Raw genomic sequence first — 20,208 nt, forward strand, 5'->3', positions numbered from 1 at the left:
TACATGCCATAGTCACAACAGCTCACAAATGTCTTATACTAATTGTTATGTGATGGGAAGTACTTCAAGGTTAGAAATTAAATGTAGGAAAATACAAAATTACATATTATTTATTTGTATACAACCATTTGTTGTCACTCTGCTTGAAACACTATTACCCAAGAATCAGAGATTATCAAAATAAAATAGCGGAAAAAGACAAACTTTGAATCCAAAGAAGCTTATCTGTGTTACACTACAAGATCAGATATGGATGTGAATTTGTATGGCAATGATCAAGATAGTGAGTATACAGAAATATATAATGGCGTGGACCAAAATCGAAATGCCGCTTGTGCTCATGTTACCAAACTCCATCACTCTTGTTCTTGCCGGTAGCTGAAAGAGCAATCCTGGTGAGAGTAGAATGAACAGAGCTACTGCTACAATCACAGGTCCCCAGTCTGCACTCATATCTTCACAAACTCTGGAACCTGAAACGTGTGTTTTTGTGTAGCAAGTTCTTGTTCTTGCAGATGGGAGATTAAAGCTTTAAAAGTAAAGAAGCTTGTTATGGTTTTATGTAGAGTTATAGGTTTCTTGGTGGCTAAGGAGAGAAACGAGTTTTTGATGCTAAGCTTTGTGAAGGCTACAAAGGAAAGGTATTGTATTCTTTAAGTGGGTTTTAGTTCTTTTTGTTTTTAATTGTCTATAAACTTTCTTTATTCATAAATTTTCAATCATTTGCTTCTTCTTTTTATGGTTTCTGTTATTTTATTTTTAACTAAACTGCTTTACAGATCGTTCTTGGTCTGTGTTTTTTTTTTTTGCTTTTGTTAAGGAATTGCTAAAAAAGTACATGATTGTGTACAGATGATTTCACCATATTCTTCAAGGGTCTAGTTTGATAGTTTTCTTCATAGGTTTAAATTTAGATTTTTGGTCAGTATAGCGGAAACTGTGGTTCTGAGACTAACCAGGAGTGAATATGGTAGGTTGGTACGAAAGATTGGCGATTGGTATTGGCTCTGACGATGAACATTGTGAAACTCCTTGCTTTCATGTTAAGCTATAAGTTTATAACCCTTAGGAACTAAATTATAAGTAGCCAAATTTTGACTCTCTCAAGTAGCTATGTCGGGGAAATACCTTTGAGACAAAATCTCAACTTGTTTGGTTCCAGGTCAACCGATATGCAGCCTGCCGATATGATGCACCCTTCTGGTTCCACCGAACTCTACAAGCATCTCTATCTTGATTATCCACGTCGTCGACACAAGCAGCATCCAGATTTGTAAGCTCGTTCAAGACCCTATAGACATTTACATTAGGCAATATCCCGTTTGCAAGCACTAGTGATGTCAACTGATCATTACCTTTTCAAGCAGCAGATAGTGTCAATGTGTGTTATTTTCAAACATAATCCTTTTTTTTTTTTTGTTTTGAACAACAACATAATTCATTTATTTTCATATTAAGTGAACTTTAATGCAGTCATTTTGAGGTGTCGTCATCATAATAATTTTCAAAAAATTGTTGATGTGTCATAACCATAATTATTCTTATAAAAAGTTAATGTGCTATTACTATATACATTTTCATATAACACATTAAATAAAATTCATATTTCCTTAATAAAAGTTCAGAAATTACATAATGTGATTTAAAATATATTTGATAATTTATGATGCTTACTAATAAAAATTTGATAACAATTTTTATTAATTTTATCATTTTTAATGTTATATTAATAAAATAAATTAAACAATCACATTAACCATATAATAAAAAAATAGATGTTTTCTTATTTTTGAATTGTTTTTTAAAAAATTATAAATTACTAAAATTGTTAAAGTCCCATATTGAAAATTTTGTGATCACTGGTTTAAATGTTTATAATAAAAATATATAAATGATCATAAACAATATGAGTAGAAAACCTGATTTAATATATTTTCAAATTAAAAAATGTATATATATATATATATAAAATATCGTTTAAATTAAATTATATAACATCTTAAAATCCATAACTATTTTAATTTCAAAATTTTAATAGCAATATTATACTTGAATTGAATTGAATTTTAAAATTAATCAAATCATTACAATATATTTAAATATCTTTTTTTAATAATTTTTAAAAACTTAGATATTTAACAAATATTTTATAAAATATCTCATTCTGCTTTGGGTGTAGGTTATAACCTATAACCTAATTAACTAATTATTTATTGTAAAGTCAACTAAGAAAACAACAAATATTTTTAATTTAAAACACAAAACTTTGTTTAAAAGAAAACAAATGGTAAACAATGTTTTAACCAAGAGATCAATAAATAGAGTATTTAATGAAAATGTTGTGTTGATACATGGTTTCTTATCATCCTCATGTTTGACTAAGACTCTCTTGCCAAAACTTTTTTATTCTGCCAAATTTTTGAGATCCCACTCGATGATTTGGATGGACCAACACTAATATATAAGAGAGTTGAGTCAACCCACTTACTGCAAATTGGTTTTAAGTTAGAATACTATGATAACTTATCTTGGTATCAAAGTGTGTGAATATAAACTTCCACATCATGAGTTTTAATGAGAAATCAATCAACTTAATAAGTTGATAACTTATCTTGGTATCAAAGTGTGTGAATATAAACTCCCACATCAGGAGTTTTAATGAGAAATCAATAATATATAAGAAATATGTGTCAATCAACTTATCGCTAATTTTGAATTGAAATCCCATAACACTTAATACAAATTGAGTTATAGAATTTTTTCGGTTGATCTTTTGGGTTATAGAAGAAGGTCAGAACCAAGCGACCAATTGAATATATTTAGAGAATAACTTTATATGATTTAGAAATCAGTGATATCTCAATATAAACTCAAAAGGTTTCACATAGACATAGTAGTGGCTCACTCTTTAGGCTAAGTTTTGGCTCTTGCCCTCATCGTTAAACACACTGGAGCTATCAAGTGTCTCACTCTCATGGTTCTGTAAGTGAGTTATACATGTTTAGTTCTAACAATTTTTTGTTTCTAGAAATCAATTGATTATGAACGAAATTAATGTTTTATATCATTTATAGATCGGTTTATGGTCTCCTCTTTCTTGTGACATACTATTTGAAACATGTTTTTCATGTTTTTGTTGTCGATAGTAAATATGAGAAGGAGAATTTAAACTAATTTTAAGAAAAAAAAACAAAGAAAAATTAGTCTTTTAGTAGAACCAAAATCATAATATTGTGATTCAGATTGGTTTTATTTTTTCTGATTTGGAATGTTGTAACCAGAGTGAAAATGAATCTACTTAAATTTGTGTTTTATGGTATTTTTTCTGTTAAAAGTTGGTCGAACTTAAAGACTCGTCCACTTCTTCACCCTTCCATCAACAATTTTTCCGTACATGAATCAAATGGCCCCAGCTGTTGCATTGATTTGGGCTCAAATATTTACGTTCCCTTAGGCTGGCCTAATTACTTAAGTGTACTGTTTTTGTACACGTTTGGATGTCTTTTTGATGTTAATTCTTTGCAAACTATTTCTTTAGATTTTATGATGAGTCTTGCTTTTTTTTTGTGAACATCATTTGTAGCATTTTGATGCTATAGAATTGATTACACATCACTATACACATTATATTTGGTTCTTTGAGAAATCACAATGCCGAGACGTTGAATCCATTGGTAGAGTCCAACAACACCTTTTACACCTTCATTTTCAAAAGTTCTTTGGTGACATTTTGGCATCTTTTATTTAAATATACTGATGAATTAGGAATTTTGCGTACTCATGAAGATATCATGAATTTAATGGTGAATTATTTAAAATCTTTTTATTAGGAGGATCTCGATTGATAAGTAAGATCTCGTTGATTAGTAGGATCTCGATTGATTACAAGGAGAATGTATTGAAATTGGAAAATAAGGCAGTGAAATCGCTAAAGAAAAGTTTAAAGCAATGAACTATAAACCCTTAACATATGCCGCTTCGTGTAGATTGTGAATGTATCTACTTAAGATACTTTCCCGCTATATTTATAAGATGGAATCAGCTAGGTCTTTCCTATTCTCTTGGCCAAATTCCTTTTCCTCAAACCGTTTTCACTATCCTTTAGGCTGAGTTCTTTACGTGATGGTCCCTGAATAGAGAACATAACCGATCTCTAATGGGAAGTCCTCTTAGGTTCTCTGTGAGAGTCAAAGTCGGCCTTGGTGAATTGCAACAAACATGCTTATGAAGAAAATGAACTCGAGAATTTGTGTCTTGAATGATTCTTGGATACAAATCCTGGTTTACCAAAGATCTGGTTTGGATTCAATGTCTAACTGGTGAACCAATTATTCAGGAAGTTAAACCGTCATTTTTCTCAGAATACAAAGCGTCTTCTAAATTTTATGACAACTAGATCTTAGACCTAATGATGGTTTACTTTGAGATTCACACAATTTCTCTTATATAAGGAACAATGTCCCTTTTGTTTCTTCACTTCATCTGAAATCGAAAGGTATTTATCTTCTCACTCGCTTTTTTATTTTTTCCGTTTATGTAGCCACCGTGCATTGTTTTAATTTCTTCGATATGCTCCAACTTCTCCGTATATTCTTTAAGAAAAGATGTCTTCGATCCATAAATTTTCACAAAGAGGAAATTATAGTTTATGACTCAGATTCGGCCTCATATATATGAATTTGGTTCTTCACATGTTGTTACCTTGATGAATTGAGGGCACTCAACTGCTATGAGAGATGTTAATGGTCTTGACTCAGTTCAACCCTAGTTGATTCAATTTTCAGAAGAAATAATGCGGCGTGATGGTGAAGGTCAATTGGAGCCCAAAGAGGAATATCTTCCAACACATGAGCAAAAAAGGCTAATAAGAGAAACAAGGTCATTTGTAAGATACTACTGGGATGAGTATGTGAATGTTACAGATGAGAGAGAACCTCAAACCATAAGGAAGTGAAAATAGACACTCATGCGAATGCGTGGGTAAAAACTATGCAATATGAGATGCAGTCAATGCATGATAATCACCTATACGAGCTAGCGAAATTTCCGAAAGAAAAGAGAGACTTGAAGAATAAATGGGTATACTAGATCAAATATGAGGATCTCGAAGCCTAGATACAAAGGTCCAGTTGGTCGTGAAAGGATTTGACCAGAAAAGGGTGTAGACTTTGAAAAGATATTCTCTCTGGTGGTGAAGATGTCTTTTATCCAAGTTGTCTTTGGCATAACAGCCATTCTAGACTTGGATATTGACTTACATTTGGCTTACAGTAGAAACTGGACTATGCAACGTTTTTAGGGTGGGGAAATGACAAGGATTCTTCCATGAGAACAACGAAACAGCAGGATGTTATTTTCGATTTGTGTTGACAGGCCATAAACAATGAATGGGCCTCAGTGCCAAAGAAAAAAATGCGAGCAGGGACTAATCTGCGGTAAAATATTTTCGAAAACGATTCATTTAGGGCGGGCACAATCCGATTTGTTCCATTGGTTCTATGTAGATAAAGAACCTATTTGCAGTTTTATATGGGTTAAATATATGATAGATTTGAAGTTAGGGCTTATTTGTGATATACCAAAAAAAACATAAAATTAGTTTTGTAAAAAATGGATAGAGAGAGATAGGAAGAGAGAAGAAGAGAGAGGGTGTGATTTTGGTTATATAATGAATTATGGATTTTTGTTTGGTTATATCACCTAATTTCCCTTAAGTTATTCACCAGATAGAAGCCACAAAAAAACTTTGAAGAAAACTGGTCAACACTCAACAGTTTATATGTTGGCTTCGGTTAATATGAAATAGAGAGATGCGTTTTCATTTGGAGGTGGGAGTAATGTGATTCTCTGATCTGGTCCCTACTTCTTGATTGATTCGGTAACCTAAACCTTCTCCAGCTAAGAAGATACAAATAAGGAAGATAACTACATAAACTTTTGAACAACTAAACTCATATATTACAAAGGAAAAAAAATAATTTATTCTTCTCTCGTCTTTTAACTGAAACAAGTCGTGGAATTAATCAAGTAAAATACATTTGGAAACTTCTATATTTTACATGCTTTCTAGAATCTTATGACATTTTAAATTCAAATAATGCAATAGTACTAACTGAGGCATAAACAAATCATTTGTATAATAGTAGCTCATGGCTTTTAATTTTTAGGTTTCGCTAATAAACCATCATGATTCCCTTTTTCTATGGAATATTCTTACATTTTTAACCAGCATTCAAAAAAAACATTCTTACATTTCTCATGAAAATAAACCTTTTTTCTGAGTAATATCAAGATGTTTAGCAAAAACAAATCATTGTATGAAGATTGCATTCGTCGAGCGAACAAATTAGATAAATGTAAGAACCGTTGATATATTCAAATTGAATAAACTTTCTTTTTTTTTCTTAACCAAACATAATCTATTCTTGAAAGACGTGAAATTTTGTGTAGTGTGGTTGAAGTTTTCTTAGTGAAAGAGAATATGCATGATATCATCCTAGCTAAATACTTTTAAGTAAAAGAAAGACATATTAAGGAAACATAGTAAAGAGAGAAAGATAAATTCAAGTCATCCAAAAATTGGGAGGCCTACTCTCAACTACCAAAAAGAACACATTAGTGTTTGTTGTGTTAGGTCATTTATTCAGTCACCTAACACTAACTATATGAAATACGTTAAAACTCAAATATATAGAAAAATAAGGAAATACGATTTGTTAATATAACTCTTTGTTTGTTTTAATAAATAAAAACGCAATCTTGCAATCAAGACCGTCCATGTATTCTCTCTTTCACATTATTCTCACGTTATGAGCTTGCGGGTCCCATGACAATCCTCATTAATTTTCCCATATATATCTCATGAGAATCCAACTCGACTTCATAACATTCATCACTTGTTAAACCCCCAAAACAAAGTTCCATTTTTTTCCCCACAAACCCCATCAGTTTGCTGCTTCCTCTATTTGGATAGAAATATGGTTTGTGTTATTTGCTTTTCATATCATGTTCTTGTTTGGTTTCATAGAGTCTTTAAAGATCTTTTCATATTCACTCCTCTTTAATTTATGTACTTCAGGGTGCGGAAAACACCAACAAGGAAATGAAACTTTCTGAGTCAATGGACAACAACAACAACATGAAAGGAACACACATTCATCTCGAGGTTCTTCCAAAGGAACCAGCTTTGGTCAAACCCGAATCGGAGACACCAAAGGGTCTTTACTTCTTGTCAAATCTTGATCAGAACATCGCCGTGATCGTCCGTACAATCTACTGTTTCAAATCTGAGGAGAGAGGAAACGAGGATGCAGTACAAGTGATTAAGAAAGCTCTGAGTCAAGTACTTGTTCATTACTATCCTCTTGCTGGACGTCTCACCATAAGCCCTGAAGGTACTTTATTGAAAACAATTAATGACCAGTTTCGGTCTCTGTAACTCAGACAACAACATTGATTAATATGTCCTTTTGGTGTGAACCACCTCAGGTAAACTCACTGTGGACTGTACCGAAGAAGGAGTTGTGTTTGTGGAAGCTGAAGCAAACTGTGAAATGGATGAGATTGGTGACATCACGAAACCAGACCCCGAAACATTAGGGAAACTTGTCTATGACGTTGTAGACGCCAAGAATATTCTTGAAGTCCCTCCTGTTACTGCTCAGGTTTAACTACTTTTCTTCCTCCTCAAGCAATCTTTTTTGTTGTTGTTTAGGGTTTTAAGATGAGATCTAATTCGTTTATAGGTGACTAAATTCAAGTGCGGAGGGTTTGTTCTTGGACTCTGTATGAATCATTGTATGTTCGATGGTATTGGAGCTATGGAGTTTGTTAACTCATGGGGTCAAGTCGCTAGAGGCTTACCATTAACAACTCCTCCTTTCTCGGACAGAACCATTCTCAGTGCTCGAAACCCTCCAAAGATAGAGAATCTCCACCAAGAATTCGAAGAGATCGAAGATAAATCCAACATCAACTCTCTTTACAGCAAAGAGCCAACTCTGCATAGATCCTTCTGCTTTGACCCAGAGAAAATCAAGAAACTTAAGCTCCAAGCAACAGAGAACAGTGAATCTCTCTCCTGCACAACTTTTGAAGCTTTGTCTGCTTTTGTGTGGAGAGCAAGAACAAAGTCACTGAAGATGTTGAGTGATCAGAAAACGAAGCTTCTCTTCGCCGTTGATGGTAGAGCCAAGTTTGAGCCTCCACTGCCAAAAGGGTATTTCGGGAATGGAATAGTTCTCACAAACTCAATATGTGAAGCTGGAGAGCTAACCGAGAAACCTTTGGGCTACGCTGTTGGATTAGTAAGAGAAGCCATTAAGATGGTAACTGATGGATACATGAGATCTGCCATTGATTACTTTGAGGTAACAAGAGCAAGACCTTCTCTTTCTTCCACTCTTCTGATCACTACATGGTCGAGATTGGGTTTTCATACCACAGACTTCGGCTGGGGAGAACCGGTTTTGTCCGGTCCAGTAGCTTTGCCTGAGAAAGAAGTGACTTTGTTTTTGTCCCATGGAGAACAGAGGAGGAGCATCAATGTGCTTCTTGGACTTCCTGCTTCAGCCATGGATGTTTTTCAAGAACAGTTTTTACAGATATAATATTGACCACAAAAGACCAAAGCAAAAAATAATATCTGGCAATTATTGTTGTAAACTCTTTGTTTTACTCTGCTTTTTTTTTTTGAATTTCTGCTGAATTATTGTTATTATCTCTATCTTAAATTGTCTGTATCTGGCATAAAATTTCAATCATAAATTTATAGTAGTCCAGCTATAATGTAATATTTTTATATTATTACTTGATTTATTTCTGCAGTGTTGAGTTTTTAGTACAAACAAAAATTATATTTATATAAATGAAGTTGTATAAACAAAGTCCAAATATAAAGAACAGAGGACAAGAAGGCAACAGAGTTCTTGTAGAAGCATAAACAGTGATAGAAATTTGCAGTTTATTTATTTATTGCTTGCCACACAAGTCAATATTCTTCTTAAACGGTCTGAAATTCAAGGCGGTGAATCGGTAGACACAGAGATTAGACCTCTTGGACTTAACCTGATCGGTTGTAGTTTTGTGGCCAGGAACGTTGCAGGAGTCCGAGGAGCTACCGATCAAGCTTGCCTGACAAGAAGCCACCAGAGAATCTTTGTTCGCTTCTGTGGCGCAAGAAGCACCTTCTACAGAAGTTATATCTAGCTTGTAGAGTCCAAGCTCGTTCGTGGTTCTATTTGCAGAGAACGTGATCATCTCCCTTGTTTTCGAGGAAGCTGCCTTAAATCTGCAGATTATCCTCACTTCCACACCTGCTTTTTTTTGTTCAGTTACAAACAAAAGTAAAAGACATTTCAACTTGGATTTAACAATTATGAGGATTATTTTTATTGGATTCTTTACCAGGCATGAAGTAGCTGTGTTTGGAGAAATTGTTGTTGGAGCAGACGTCGCAATAAACAAGACCCATTACAGTGATATTTGCAGTTGGTTTGGATGAGGACTGTCCCAGTGACAGAAGTTGCAGAAGCAACATTAGCATTATCAGTTTCTTTTCCATGTCCACAAGCATCAGCATTTTTTTCATCTTTAGATAAACACTTGTTTACAGATGAGGTTCTTTTTGTTTGTGTGGTTGATGGAAGAAACAGACAAAGACTGGATAAGAGGTAAAAGACAAAAGATCAGACAAGAAAAGACAGGAACTCCATTGAAACAAAGCTTCAATTCTGTATTCTTCTGTATATAGAGAACTCAAGACTCCTGTGGACAGATAGATGGTTAAAGAGAGAAGCTTCTGGAGTGAAGGTTATAAATGAATGATAGAGAGACAAACTGAGAGGTTGGTTGTGTGTTTATACATTTATTGAGCTCTCAAGCTTTCTGTTTTAAGGGTTTTTGTCTACAAGAAATTGGCTAATTCTGGAAAAGAGATTGGAGAAGGTAAGCCATGGATGGACCACTTATCAATTTAACATCATTTACACCAAGAAAGTGGTCAGAATAAATGGCTACTTAGATATCAATACAAGAAGCCAAAACTGTGATATATTCCCGGTTAACCCTTGGTTTTGGCTGCAATCTGGTAGAGGATTTCATGTTTTAGTTACTTTTCAAAAATGAACAAAACCATCTAGATCATCTCTATTTATCAGGAAAAAAAAAGAAGAAGAAGAATATATTCCTGATCTGTTCTTTAAGTGGCTTCAAGCCAAGTCTCATTTAAGTCTTTAGATTTATTGTAGTTGGAGACTTTTGTTATTCACATTAAAGAACAGTTGTATAAGATTCACATAAGGAGTGTGGTTTAGACTCTCAGATAACCTTAATAACAAGTAAAATCAATTCAATTCAAGAGAAGTAAAAAATAAAAAGCAGGAATGTTTTGAACAAGACAAGTAAAACACCCACGACAGGGATATAAATAATTCAAATCAAATACGTATAAAACAAGGAAAACACTAGACTCATTATGTGCCATCAAAGTAGGAGGACTTATTCAAACTTTACACAGACTCCTAACATTACTATTTGACCGTTAACACTTCAGTGATGTAGCTTTGGCTTTCGAGACATGATGCAACATCTCACTCGAATTTTTCTAAGAATTGGTTCCTGAATTGTTGTGCTCTGTAGAACAATATGCCCCCAAATAGGTAGGATAAGCATAAACCTAGCTTGTCAATGGAGAGAGCTAATGTGATGTATGGTGGGGAGTGTGAATGTTGGAAGTGGGGGCAGGGGTTCGTGGGGAGGATAAACGAGCCAGAAACCGGACATCAATACACTGTGGAAAAGAACCACAGTGATCCACAATAGAGTGAAGCTCCAAGAGAGGGTAGGCGTTGGTGATTTTACCTTATGTTCGTTGTTGACGTTCATCAGGTTCCATATTAAGCATCATGTAATTGAAGAAGGAATAGAGGAATGTCATTTCAGCGAACATGAAGTACACAAAATAAGCTGGCCGGCGTTTGAAACGGATGTACCCTGAGCTATCGAGGCCTCCGGAAGGAGACATAAGCGACGCAAAAGTCGTGAGACCTGCCATGACAATTTTATATACTAAGACTTACACGTTAAGCAATTTCATATATGATAATTTTCTCATATAATATGGATAATTAGTTCATGAATTTTATTATTATTTCTTTAAGTATTCTGGAAGTAACCAGCAAGCTCGCCCTTAAATGGACAGAGAATGATGCCGTTGATATGCATAGAGATATCCAGTGTATGAACATCGGCGGGAAATCCATAGCTTCCAAAGTTCTAAAAAGAAAACTCCATTGAACTGAGTCAAAAGCTTTTGAGATATCAATCTTTAGGGCACATCTAGAGGAGATAGTATCCTTGTGGTAGTCTTTCACCAGCTCCGTAGCAAGCAACATATTCTCAACAAGAAGTCTACCCTTCACAAAGGCGGACTGATTTAAAGCGATGAAGTCTGGTAGGGTTACCTTGAGCCTGTTAGCTAAGATTTTGGAGATAACTTTGTAGATGACATTGCAGCAAGATATGGGCCTATAATCCTTCATCTCCCTAGCCACTGATGTTTTCGGTATCAAGGCCAGAATCGTTGTATTTACCCCTTTTGGTAAGAACCCTTTCGCAAAAAAAGATTGAACCGAGATAATGAACTCTGGCCCTATAATAGGCCATGCTGATTTGAAAAACTCAACCGTGAACCCATCTGGCCCTGGTGACTTATCACTTGGCATACTGAACAATACTTTTGTGATCTCCTCCGCTGTTACCACCTGTGTGAGGTTCTGCTGATCAGTAACTGAACATCTGTATGGCAAAATATCACTGAGCGTGCTCACATCTATCTCCTCTAGGTCTGGTGGGACGTACTGAAGAAAATCCTTGAAAAACCCCTCAGCTTCTTCCTTTATTTCTTCGGGTAGCTTTACTATTCGACCATCTCTGCATTTTATTTCCTTGATCGAGTTGTTGGTATCTCTAGTAGTTGCTGCCCGATGAAACACTTTATTATTTTTGTCCCCCACCTTCAACCAGTGCAACTTGGATTTTTGCTTTAGAAATCCCTCCTCTAAACTAGCGACATGCTCCCAACGTTTGTATGCACTATTCTCCCTGTCCAAGTTTCCCTGTGTTGGATTTCTTATATTCTCCTCCTGACACCGACATAGATTTTCATAAGCTTCTTTTGCTTTCACCGAGAGATTTCCCATTTGTTCCTTTGCCAGTACTCTGATTTTCGGTTTCAGAGCTTTCAACTTCTTTGAGAAGCGATACAGAGAAGATGTTGACAAGAAAATAGGCTCTGTATTTTGCCAATGATCCTCTATGAGCGGCTTAAACCCCTCAAGTTCTGCAACTGCGTTAACAAACTTGAATGGTCTTTTTGGACGACTCATTTCATGTCGGAGACTTCAAAGAATCTCTTCAACAGAGACTAAATCTTTCTCCTTTTGTAGAGAGAGAGAGAGAGAGAGAGATGTATGTAGTGACGCCTCCTCAAAGATCCGATTTGGGATCCAACTGCAATTTGCGGGTCTATCAAACATGGAAAGGAAGCAATGTAAGCTTCCATCTTTTTTCCAAGTTCTTCATTGTACTTGACCTAGTTAGTTTCTCTTTTTTTCTGTAGAAATTTCTCAGTCACTGTCCTCAGATTAGTCAAAAGATTGGAACTTGGTGTTTGTGTTATTATAATTAAGGTTTTAATATTGTTGTTGAGGTTGTCTTGTGGCACTCCATTGAACTCTTGTTAATGTTTCTTCTAACAATACTCTTTTTTGTTTTGTTTCATTTCTGCAGATATTTTGTCTTCAGGGAAGGTTTATATTCGGGCTTAAGATCACTTGGTCTCACCATAACTCTCATCGTGGTCCCCGTTATAGTCTTCTGCATCTTTGTTGCGAGCAAGCTAATGGTTGACTTCTCTGATACTTTGGGACTCTCAATAGTCTCTGTCGCTGTTATCTTCACCATTTATGTGAGTAACGTACCACCAAACCTTTCCTTTTTCATTTCAAAATGCTTTGTAACAGTTCTATGTTTCACTCTCAGGACTTAATTCTTCTGATGCTTACATCCGGAAGAGATCCAGGGATTGTCCCAAGAAACTCTCATCCTCCTGAGCCCGAAGTTCTTGATGGGACAAGCCAAACGCCAAGATTGCCTCGCGTGAAGGAAGTCGAAGTTAATGGAAACATATTTAAGGTCAAGTACTGTGACACTTGCATGCTCTATAGGCCGCCTCGATGCTCTCATTGCTCTATCTGCAACAACTGTGTAGAAAGATTTGACCATCACTGTCCTTGGGTTGGTCAATGCATTGCTCAAGTAAGTTTCTCTCACTTTGGTCTCTATCATCGGTGCATCATTCATCTAATGTTTCTTGTGGGGGGAATTTTCGCAGAGGAATTATCGGTTCTTCTTCATGTTTGTCTTCTCCACGACACTTCTCTGTGTATACGTGCTGGCCTTTTGCTGTGTCTATATAAGGAAGATCAAAGAATCTGAAGATATAACCATTTGGAAAGCAATGCTCAAAACCCCAAAGAAGATAATTCTCCTATAGTCGAATAACGCGCCCACGCGCCCCTCTTCGTGCGACCTAGAAAGCGAAACCTAAAACCTTAATTCGATCTCGTCTCTCGACGGCTCAGCCGTTGACGCCTCCTCCTTCCGGTGAATCACCAAGCTATTACCGGCGGGGAACTCTCTCGATCAACTCCTCTCACATCTCCGGCGATCTCTCATCATGGAGCCTCTTGAGACTCTACGTTCCGGAATCGAAGGTGTTAATGGTGAAGAGGATCAAGTGGAGGTTCAGACCAACATCATCTCTGACTCAGGAACTAGGATCTCTTGCAAGGAGAAGATTAACACCCTGAACTCCGACAAGCTTCAAGTCCCTTTGACGGTCACGCCTGACTCTTCTTTACCAACTTCTTGTGCTTTTGGAGAAGCATCAACGGAGGTGGGCCACACGATTTCAAAAGCTACTTCTTCTGTGCTCGCGGGTCCTGCTTTGCCTCAGCCTCAGCTCCAAGGAGCTTGGACTAAACCGCTGTTAATAACTAGAGCTACAGAAAGTTCAACTTTGTTTTCTGATAGCCCTGCAGCGGAAAACTCTGAATGGCCGGCTCTTTCAACCAGGGATATAGGTAGGAAGAAGAATCAGTCTTCCGTAGACAGAACAAAGGCTGTGCAACAAACGAAACGAGTTGATTCTTCCTCGACTCAAAGAGTAAAGCTTCCTACTGATAAGACCCGGTTTCCTTGGGCTGCTCGAATGAACCCACAAACAAGGAATCTCCATCGCGTGACAGTACCCGAATATATGGAGGATGGCACTCCTAAGGTAACTATTCCGGATCATGTACTACTCCATGGTTTACAAAACCATAGGGAATATGTGATAGGACAGTTTTACCGCTGTCTGGTACCATCTGGTGGGTTAGTGTATGCTGTTCTGAATAGGATTTGGGGTAGAAAATGTGAGATTTTCGTCAGGAAGATTAGTGAATTCTCTTATATCTTCCACATCCCAGATGAATCTACTAGAAAATTTGTTCTCCAGCGTAGCTTATGGCATGTGGATGATTGCCTCATGTTTGTTGCTCCTTGGACTTCTTCGGAAACTTTAACCCTTCCTGAAATTTCATCAATTCCGATTTGGGTCACGCTCAAAAACATCCCCAGCACTCTATATTCCATCCTAGGAATCGAATGGATTGCTTCAGGAGTAGGAGAACCAATGTTATCTTACAAACCGTGGTTAGATCCAACTATGATAGGAGAAGCTAAGATTATGGTGGAAGTTGAGTTAGATAAACCTTTCCCACAGAAAGTTGCTGCTTGGGATAAGCAAGGGAACTTTTCTTTGGTTGATGTGGAATACTCTTGGCTTCCTACATCCTGTGAGATATGTGGTCAGATTGGTCATAAATCAAGGAGATGTTTGTCTATTTCTGGTCTTAAGGCAGCTACACCAGCTACTAAGAGAAAGGATTCAGTAGTCGCCCATGTCTTTGCATCTGCTGATGCTTCACCACCCGAAATGAATATTCAGAAGGTCATTGAGGTCTCTTCAACATCACAGGAAGCTGCTGTGGCTAAAAGAGATGCAACACTTTCAGATATTCCAATCCCTTCTCAAATTAAAGAAGCTATGTCAATGGCAACGGTACAAGCATCTAACTCTCAGCAATATATTTCGCATGCTCCTGTTTCAGATAAGCCAGCTACACCAAAAGAAGATACATCTTGCATTTGTGATGAGGTGATCGACAAGATTAATTCTACTGATGTGGATGATCTAGTTTCTTTAGCTACTGTTTCAGTGCTAGAGAACTTGTACGAGTCACCAACAGTTATTTGTGTCAATGAAACAATTGAGTCTTCCCCTACGGAGTCTGCCCCAACAAAGCAACATATAGAGTCTTCCATCACTCAAACCTCAACCGAGGTTAGCAAGGAAAGTATCAGAATGCAGGAGATTGATTTGGGCTCAAATCAGTTTGCCTCTTTAACTTCCTTAGAAGGAGAAGAAGAATATCAATTGGATTTGGATGAAAGTTCTGGTCCAATAGACATTTTGACACCTTTGGGGAAAAGACTCCTTCGTGAAAGACCTGTTAAACCCTCGGCAAAAGGTATGGAATGGCAATTGCAATCCTCGTCTCGCGGGCGAGGAAATAGAGGACGTGGAAATCGTGGGAAACTACGGTAGAAGCGACTTTTACCCCTCTCTAAAGTCAACCAAAGTAATGCTTTGGTAGTCTCTTGTTTAACTATGTTTATTGCATGTTACAATCTTCTCTTGAAACTGTATGACTTCAGTCATAGCCTACTATGTAACCGTCTTTTCAAATAAAAGTATGTTTAAAAAAAAAAAAAAAAAAAAAAAAAAAAAAAAAAAAAAAATGCTCAAAACCCCTGCTTCCATTGCTCTGATCATCTACACATTCATATGTATGTGGTTCGTTGGAGGCTTAACATGTTTCCATCTCTATCTCATCAGCACAAATCAGGTACCCTAAAGTCATTTTCCCTCTTGTCTGAGAAAAGGAAACTCATGTCGTTCTATTGCACGTTTTTTAACTTTTTTTTTTTCTGTAGACTACATATGAGAACTTCAGATACAGTTATGACCGGCACAGCAATCAACATAACAAAGGAGTTGTTGATAACTTTAAAGAAATCTTTTGTTCTGCAATACCTCCTTCAAAGAACGATTTCAGAGCTATGGTGACTAGGGAAGCTCCAATGCCATCAAGATCAGCTGTTGGCGGTTTTGTGAGTCCAAACATGGGAAGAGGTAACGATGAGATTGAAATGGGGAGGAAAGGTGTGTGGGCAATGGCTGAACATGGTGGTGACAAGAACGGTGGTAACGATGAACGGTTTCATGTCAACGACGATGAGTTAGGTGACATTCGGACCACAACGGATGATGATGAACGAAGTGGTAGGCCAAACATTCACCCTAGGCACTCAAGCTGGGAGATGTCACCAGAAGTTGTGGCCTTAGCAGCAAGAAGAACTTAGAAACATATCCCAATAGCAAAAAAAAAAAAAAAATTGAGAGGATATGATTTTCAGCTTTATTTATTGATGTATTTTATGTAGTTCAGAGAAATCAATTGTGAATTAATTTGATTTTTTCAGAGTTTGTGAGTGTTTTTATTAGTTGTGTTCAGACAGTTAAATATCAAATCATTGCGTGTCTTTTTGTAATCTATGATTTTAACCGTACTTACTTCTTCGCAGGATGAGAAAACAAAATGAATACAGCGGATTTTGCACTCTGTACACTTATAACTGTGTCAAATAATTATAAAGCTGAAACTGAATTCTTCAGGCATGTGGATTGTGGACAAGAGACCAGACCAACCTGTTCAAAGAAGCACGGCTCTGTAATAAATGCAAAAGAATCCTTTAGAACTCTTTTAAGTTGTAAAACTAATTTAGAGAGAATTGGCTCTCATAGCCCTAGGTTCTGACCATAATTAGAGAATTACTCCTCATAAATAAAAAATAATTTCGATTCCAGTTTTATCCCTACAACTGATAATCTATTGATAATCTATCACTTGCAGAAAGATATCATGGTGTTGGATCTGGCACACGAGCCAACGATAATTATAAATTAATAATCCAACTGATGTCAGCGAAAAATAAAAATAAATTTATAATCCATTTTGAGTTTCTCATTATCTTGACAGATAGATAAAATACACGTCAGATTTTCATGGAGGAAATATTTTAAAACTGTAATCCAGAAGAAAACTATTATTATGCTGATTCAAAACTAATGACGTCGTCGATTTTTGACCAATCTTACCTTTACAAATTGTGTGTGTCACGTTTTTCATCAAGTCTCCATTTCCTAAATTACATGATTTAAACAATATTAATTGTGGATTAAGATGGTAATTATATCTCTAACTGTAACTGTATTTATGATGTTAAAACCCAATTTCGAGAAATTGACTATTTTAGGAAAGTTTTTATTTATTTTATTTATTAATAGAAACTAGATATATTATTTTTGCTTGACCATTAAGGCGTCAGACAGAAATATCTTCTGTTGGTTTTCTATTTTTTATCCTGTCTATATTTTATTTTCTTATTTAGGCAGGGATCTTTTTTAAATACATAAAACAAGAAAATTACTTCTCGAAAACAAACAAGTTCTCTTAAAATAAATAATTTTGTTTTTCACAAAAAGACAGTGAGTGAGGCGTGGAAGATAGACTTATCTCCAATGACTCGATGCCACGTATAAGATGTGAACGTTACTCTTGTCTTTGTCGTAACCAGATCCCATAATCGGCGGGGCGAAACCATCAGGGAAAGGCGCAATACTGACGTGGAATGGAATATTCGAAACGCGGAGAAGATCCAGCTCCCTTTTAGCTTCCTTCATTTTTATATAAATATATATACTCCAATTAACAAACAAGAAATCGTCACACGCATTTCGAAACCTCTCTTTCTTCTCTCTCTATAGTCGTGAGGAAATCTGAAAAATGGCTCTTCGTACTGTTCTCGTTGCCGACGTCCCTACCCTCCCGGACTCCGTTTACGGATTATCCGACGGTAACATATCAAACTCTACCTTATGTATCACGGCAACTCCATATAATCTTCTTTTAATGTTTGTAGTTATTACAGGATTTTACTAGTTTTGGCAAGTAGATATATATATGTGTGTATAAAGCTGTAAAGCTATCATCGTTTACTAATACACGCTTCTTCTTATTCAGGTATGAGTCCCTCCGGTTTAGAATTGAGCGAACCGAAACCGTTTAAGATGCCTGGATTCTCTGTGATTGGACACAGAGGAAATGGTATGAATGTGTTGCAGTCTTCTGATCGGAGAACCAGAGGTTTTAAAGAAAACTCTATCCTCTCTTTCAATTCTGCAGCCAAGTTTCCCATCGATTTCATTGAGTTCGATGTTCAGGTTGGTTTCTTCGAGTCCTCTCTCAAGTTATAGTCGGTTAGGTTAATCTTGGGGGTTATATTTTGAAATTAGGATTAAACTTTTGTGTAGAAGAATATTCTGATGTGGATCTCCTTTTTTTTCTTGGGGATGCTATTTATAGTTTCTTAGAATTGATATGAACAAGAAGATTGGAGAAAGAGAGATCATGGCCACGAAAGTGAATCCACGAGCTTTGTGTGGTTTTTTTTTTTTTTTTTTAGGTGACAAAAGATGATTGTCCAGTCATTTTTCATGATGATTTCATCTACTCTCAAGAGAATGTGAGTCTTATCTTAGATCTTGATTCTTTTTTTATCCTAATGCAAGATTATATCTCATATTGTGTTTTGTATTTATTGTGTTCAGGGTATTGTTAATGAGAGTAGAGTGACTGACTTGAGCCTCTCTGAGTTTCTCCTCTATGGACCTCAGAAAGAAGCTGAGAAAACAGGCAAGGCCCTTATGAGGAAATCCAAAGAAGGTCAGGTTTTGAAATGGGAAGTTGACTCTGATGACTCCCTTTGCACGCTACAAGAAGCTTTCGAACAAGTTGACCAATCTCTAGGGTTCAATATCGAGTTGAAATTCGATAATCAGGTTGTCTATGAACGAGAGTTTCTCGTCCATGTCTTGAGAACAGTTCTGCAGGTATATGATGATATATAATACTAGTCCAACAAATTCTAAGAGTATTATTATTAGTATAAAAAAAGGTCTTAACCTTTTTTTTTTCTGTTTCCATTTGTTGCGTGTGGCACAAACTACAGGTGGTGTTTGATTATGCTAAAGACAGACCAGTGATCTTCTCAAGTTTCCAGCCAGATGCAGCACAGCTTGTTAGAGAACTGCAGAACACTTACCCTGTATGTTCCTGTCTCAAAAAAATTTTAATCCTAATTTTCAGCAAATGCATCCATTTTGATCCAATTATGTGGTTTGTTTTCGTAGGTTTTCTTTCTGACTGATGCGGGGAATCAAATGTTCAAAGACGAGAGAAGAAACTCACTGGAAGAAGCCATTAAAGTTTGCTTGGAAGGAAAGCTACAAGGTATTGTTTCAGAGGTTAAAGGAGTTTTCAGAAACCCATCAGCCATTGCCAAGATCAAAGAATCTAACCTTTCTCTTCTCACATACGGCAAACTCAAGTAAAGCTTCTTCATTCTCTCTTATTATGCACAACCAAACTCTGACCCTAAGCTCTGAGTTGATGTATTGATTCAAAATGGGTGTTGCAGCAATGTGGGAGAGGCAGTGTACCTGCAATATGTGATGGGGATTGAAGGAGTCATTGTAGACTTTGTTGAGGAGATTTCTGAGTCAGTGACGCTCATGATGATAAGACCACCATCACCATCATCACCATTACCATCATCACAGTCAAAGGATGATGTTGCTGCCATTACAAGACCTGAGTTTTCACAAAAGGAGATTGATTTTCTTCTCAAGCTTCTTTCACAGTTGATACAGCATTAATTGTTGTATCTTTGTATCTTTTATCAAGGAGATTGATATTCCAATATCGTTGTATATTTTCCTTCTTTTATCATGTGATATTTTTTTTCCTTTAGGGGTTTGATTTTCTTTCTTCTTCTTTTTTCTTCCGATCTGAGTGTCTTGCTCCAATAGCTAAACTGTATATAAATCTGCAATCTATCTGCAATTTTCTTACTCTTTGGTCTTCACATGGATCAGTTTATAAACTAATTTACATGGATTGATTTTTAAAATACCATATA

The 20,208-nt window shown here is 36.3% G+C and overlaps 4 protein-coding genes and 1 pseudogene across 4 annotated transcripts; 3 read left to right on the forward strand and 2 right to left on the reverse strand.

The window, feature by feature from the left end:
* Positions 1 to 60: 60 nt before the first annotated feature.
* Positions 61 to 6,585, reverse strand: LOC103850202. The gene has a single exon (XM_033275047.1). The coding sequence runs from the start codon at positions 451 to 453 to the stop codon at positions 244 to 246; it is 210 nt and encodes a 69-aa protein (XP_033130938.1). The 5' UTR covers positions 454 to 6,585; the 3' UTR covers positions 61 to 243.
* Positions 6,586 to 6,881: 296 nt separating this feature from the next.
* Positions 6,882 to 8,821, forward strand: LOC103850203 (omega-hydroxypalmitate O-feruloyl transferase). Its single transcript, XM_009126922.3, has 4 exons — positions 6,882 to 6,980; positions 7,079 to 7,394; positions 7,489 to 7,664; positions 7,746 to 8,821. Exons 1-4 carry the CDS (start codon positions 6,978 to 6,980, stop codon positions 8,607 to 8,609), a joined length of 1,359 nt encoding a protein of 452 aa, XP_009125170.1. The 5' UTR covers positions 6,882 to 6,977; the 3' UTR covers positions 8,610 to 8,821.
* On the reverse strand, positions 8,785 to 9,835 carry LOC103850204. Its single transcript, XM_009126923.3, has 2 exons — positions 9,406 to 9,835; positions 8,785 to 9,314 (listed from the first exon to the last, which is right to left on the reverse strand). Exons 1-2 carry the CDS (start codon positions 9,587 to 9,589, stop codon positions 8,971 to 8,973), a joined length of 528 nt encoding a protein of 175 aa, XP_009125171.1. The 5' UTR covers positions 9,590 to 9,835; the 3' UTR covers positions 8,785 to 8,970.
* A 386-nt stretch (positions 9,836 to 10,221) lies between these two features.
* On the forward strand, positions 10,222 to 16,737 carry LOC103850205 (annotated as a pseudogene).
* A 273-nt stretch (positions 16,738 to 17,010) lies between these two features.
* On the forward strand, positions 17,011 to 20,143 carry LOC103850206 (glycerophosphodiester phosphodiesterase GDPD2). Its single transcript, XM_009126925.3, has 7 exons — positions 17,011 to 18,084; positions 18,252 to 18,451; positions 18,694 to 18,753; positions 18,839 to 19,120; positions 19,240 to 19,335; positions 19,421 to 19,617; positions 19,708 to 20,143. The coding sequence occupies exons 1-7, from the start codon at positions 18,015 to 18,017 to the stop codon at positions 19,943 to 19,945; spliced, it is 1,143 nt and encodes a 380-aa protein (XP_009125173.1). The 5' UTR covers positions 17,011 to 18,014; the 3' UTR covers positions 19,946 to 20,143.
* The last annotated feature ends 65 nt before the right edge of the window (positions 20,144 to 20,208 follow it).

This window comes from Brassica rapa, chromosome A07 (assembly GCF_000309985.2).
Source record: "Brassica rapa cultivar Chiifu-401-42 chromosome A07, CAAS_Brap_v3.01, whole genome shotgun sequence".
In the NCBI taxonomy this organism is placed as follows: Eukaryota; Viridiplantae; Streptophyta; class Magnoliopsida; order Brassicales; family Brassicaceae; genus Brassica; species Brassica rapa.

What these genes read in the sequence shown, in the direction of transcription:
- LOC103850206 (XM_009126925.3), top strand. Translation starts at nt 18,015, where the DNA reads ATGGCTCTTCGTACTGTTCTCGTTGCCGACGTCCCTACCCTCCCGGAC. An exon ending in AACTGCAGAACACTTACCCT is followed by an intron (nt 19,336 to 19,420) that starts GTATGTTCCTGT and finishes TTGTTTTCGTAG; the next exon opens with GTTTTCTTTCTGACTGATGC. An exon ending in CTCACATACGGCAAACTCAA is followed by an intron (nt 19,618 to 19,707) that starts GTAAAGCTTCTT and finishes TGGGTGTTGCAG; the next exon opens with CAATGTGGGAGAGGCAGTGT.
- LOC103850202 (XM_033275047.1), bottom strand. Translation starts at nt 453, where the DNA reads ATGAGTGCAGACTGGGGACCTGTGATTGTAGCAGTAGCTCTGTTCATT.
- LOC103850203 (XM_009126922.3), top strand. An exon ending in TCTCACCATAAGCCCTGAAG is followed by an intron (nt 7,395 to 7,488) that starts GTACTTTATTGA and finishes GAACCACCTCAG; the next exon opens with GTAAACTCACTGTGGACTGT. An exon ending in TCCCTCCTGTTACTGCTCAG is followed by an intron (nt 7,665 to 7,745) that starts GTTTAACTACTT and finishes ATTCGTTTATAG; the next exon opens with GTGACTAAATTCAAGTGCGG.
- LOC103850204 (XM_009126923.3), bottom strand. Translation starts at nt 9,589, where the DNA reads ATGAAAAAAATGCTGATGCTTGTGGACATGGAAAAGAAACTGATAATG. An exon ending in ACACAGCTACTTCATGCCTG is followed by an intron (nt 9,315 to 9,405) that starts GTAAAGAATCCA and finishes AAAAAAAAGCAG; the next exon opens with GTGTGGAAGTGAGGATAATC.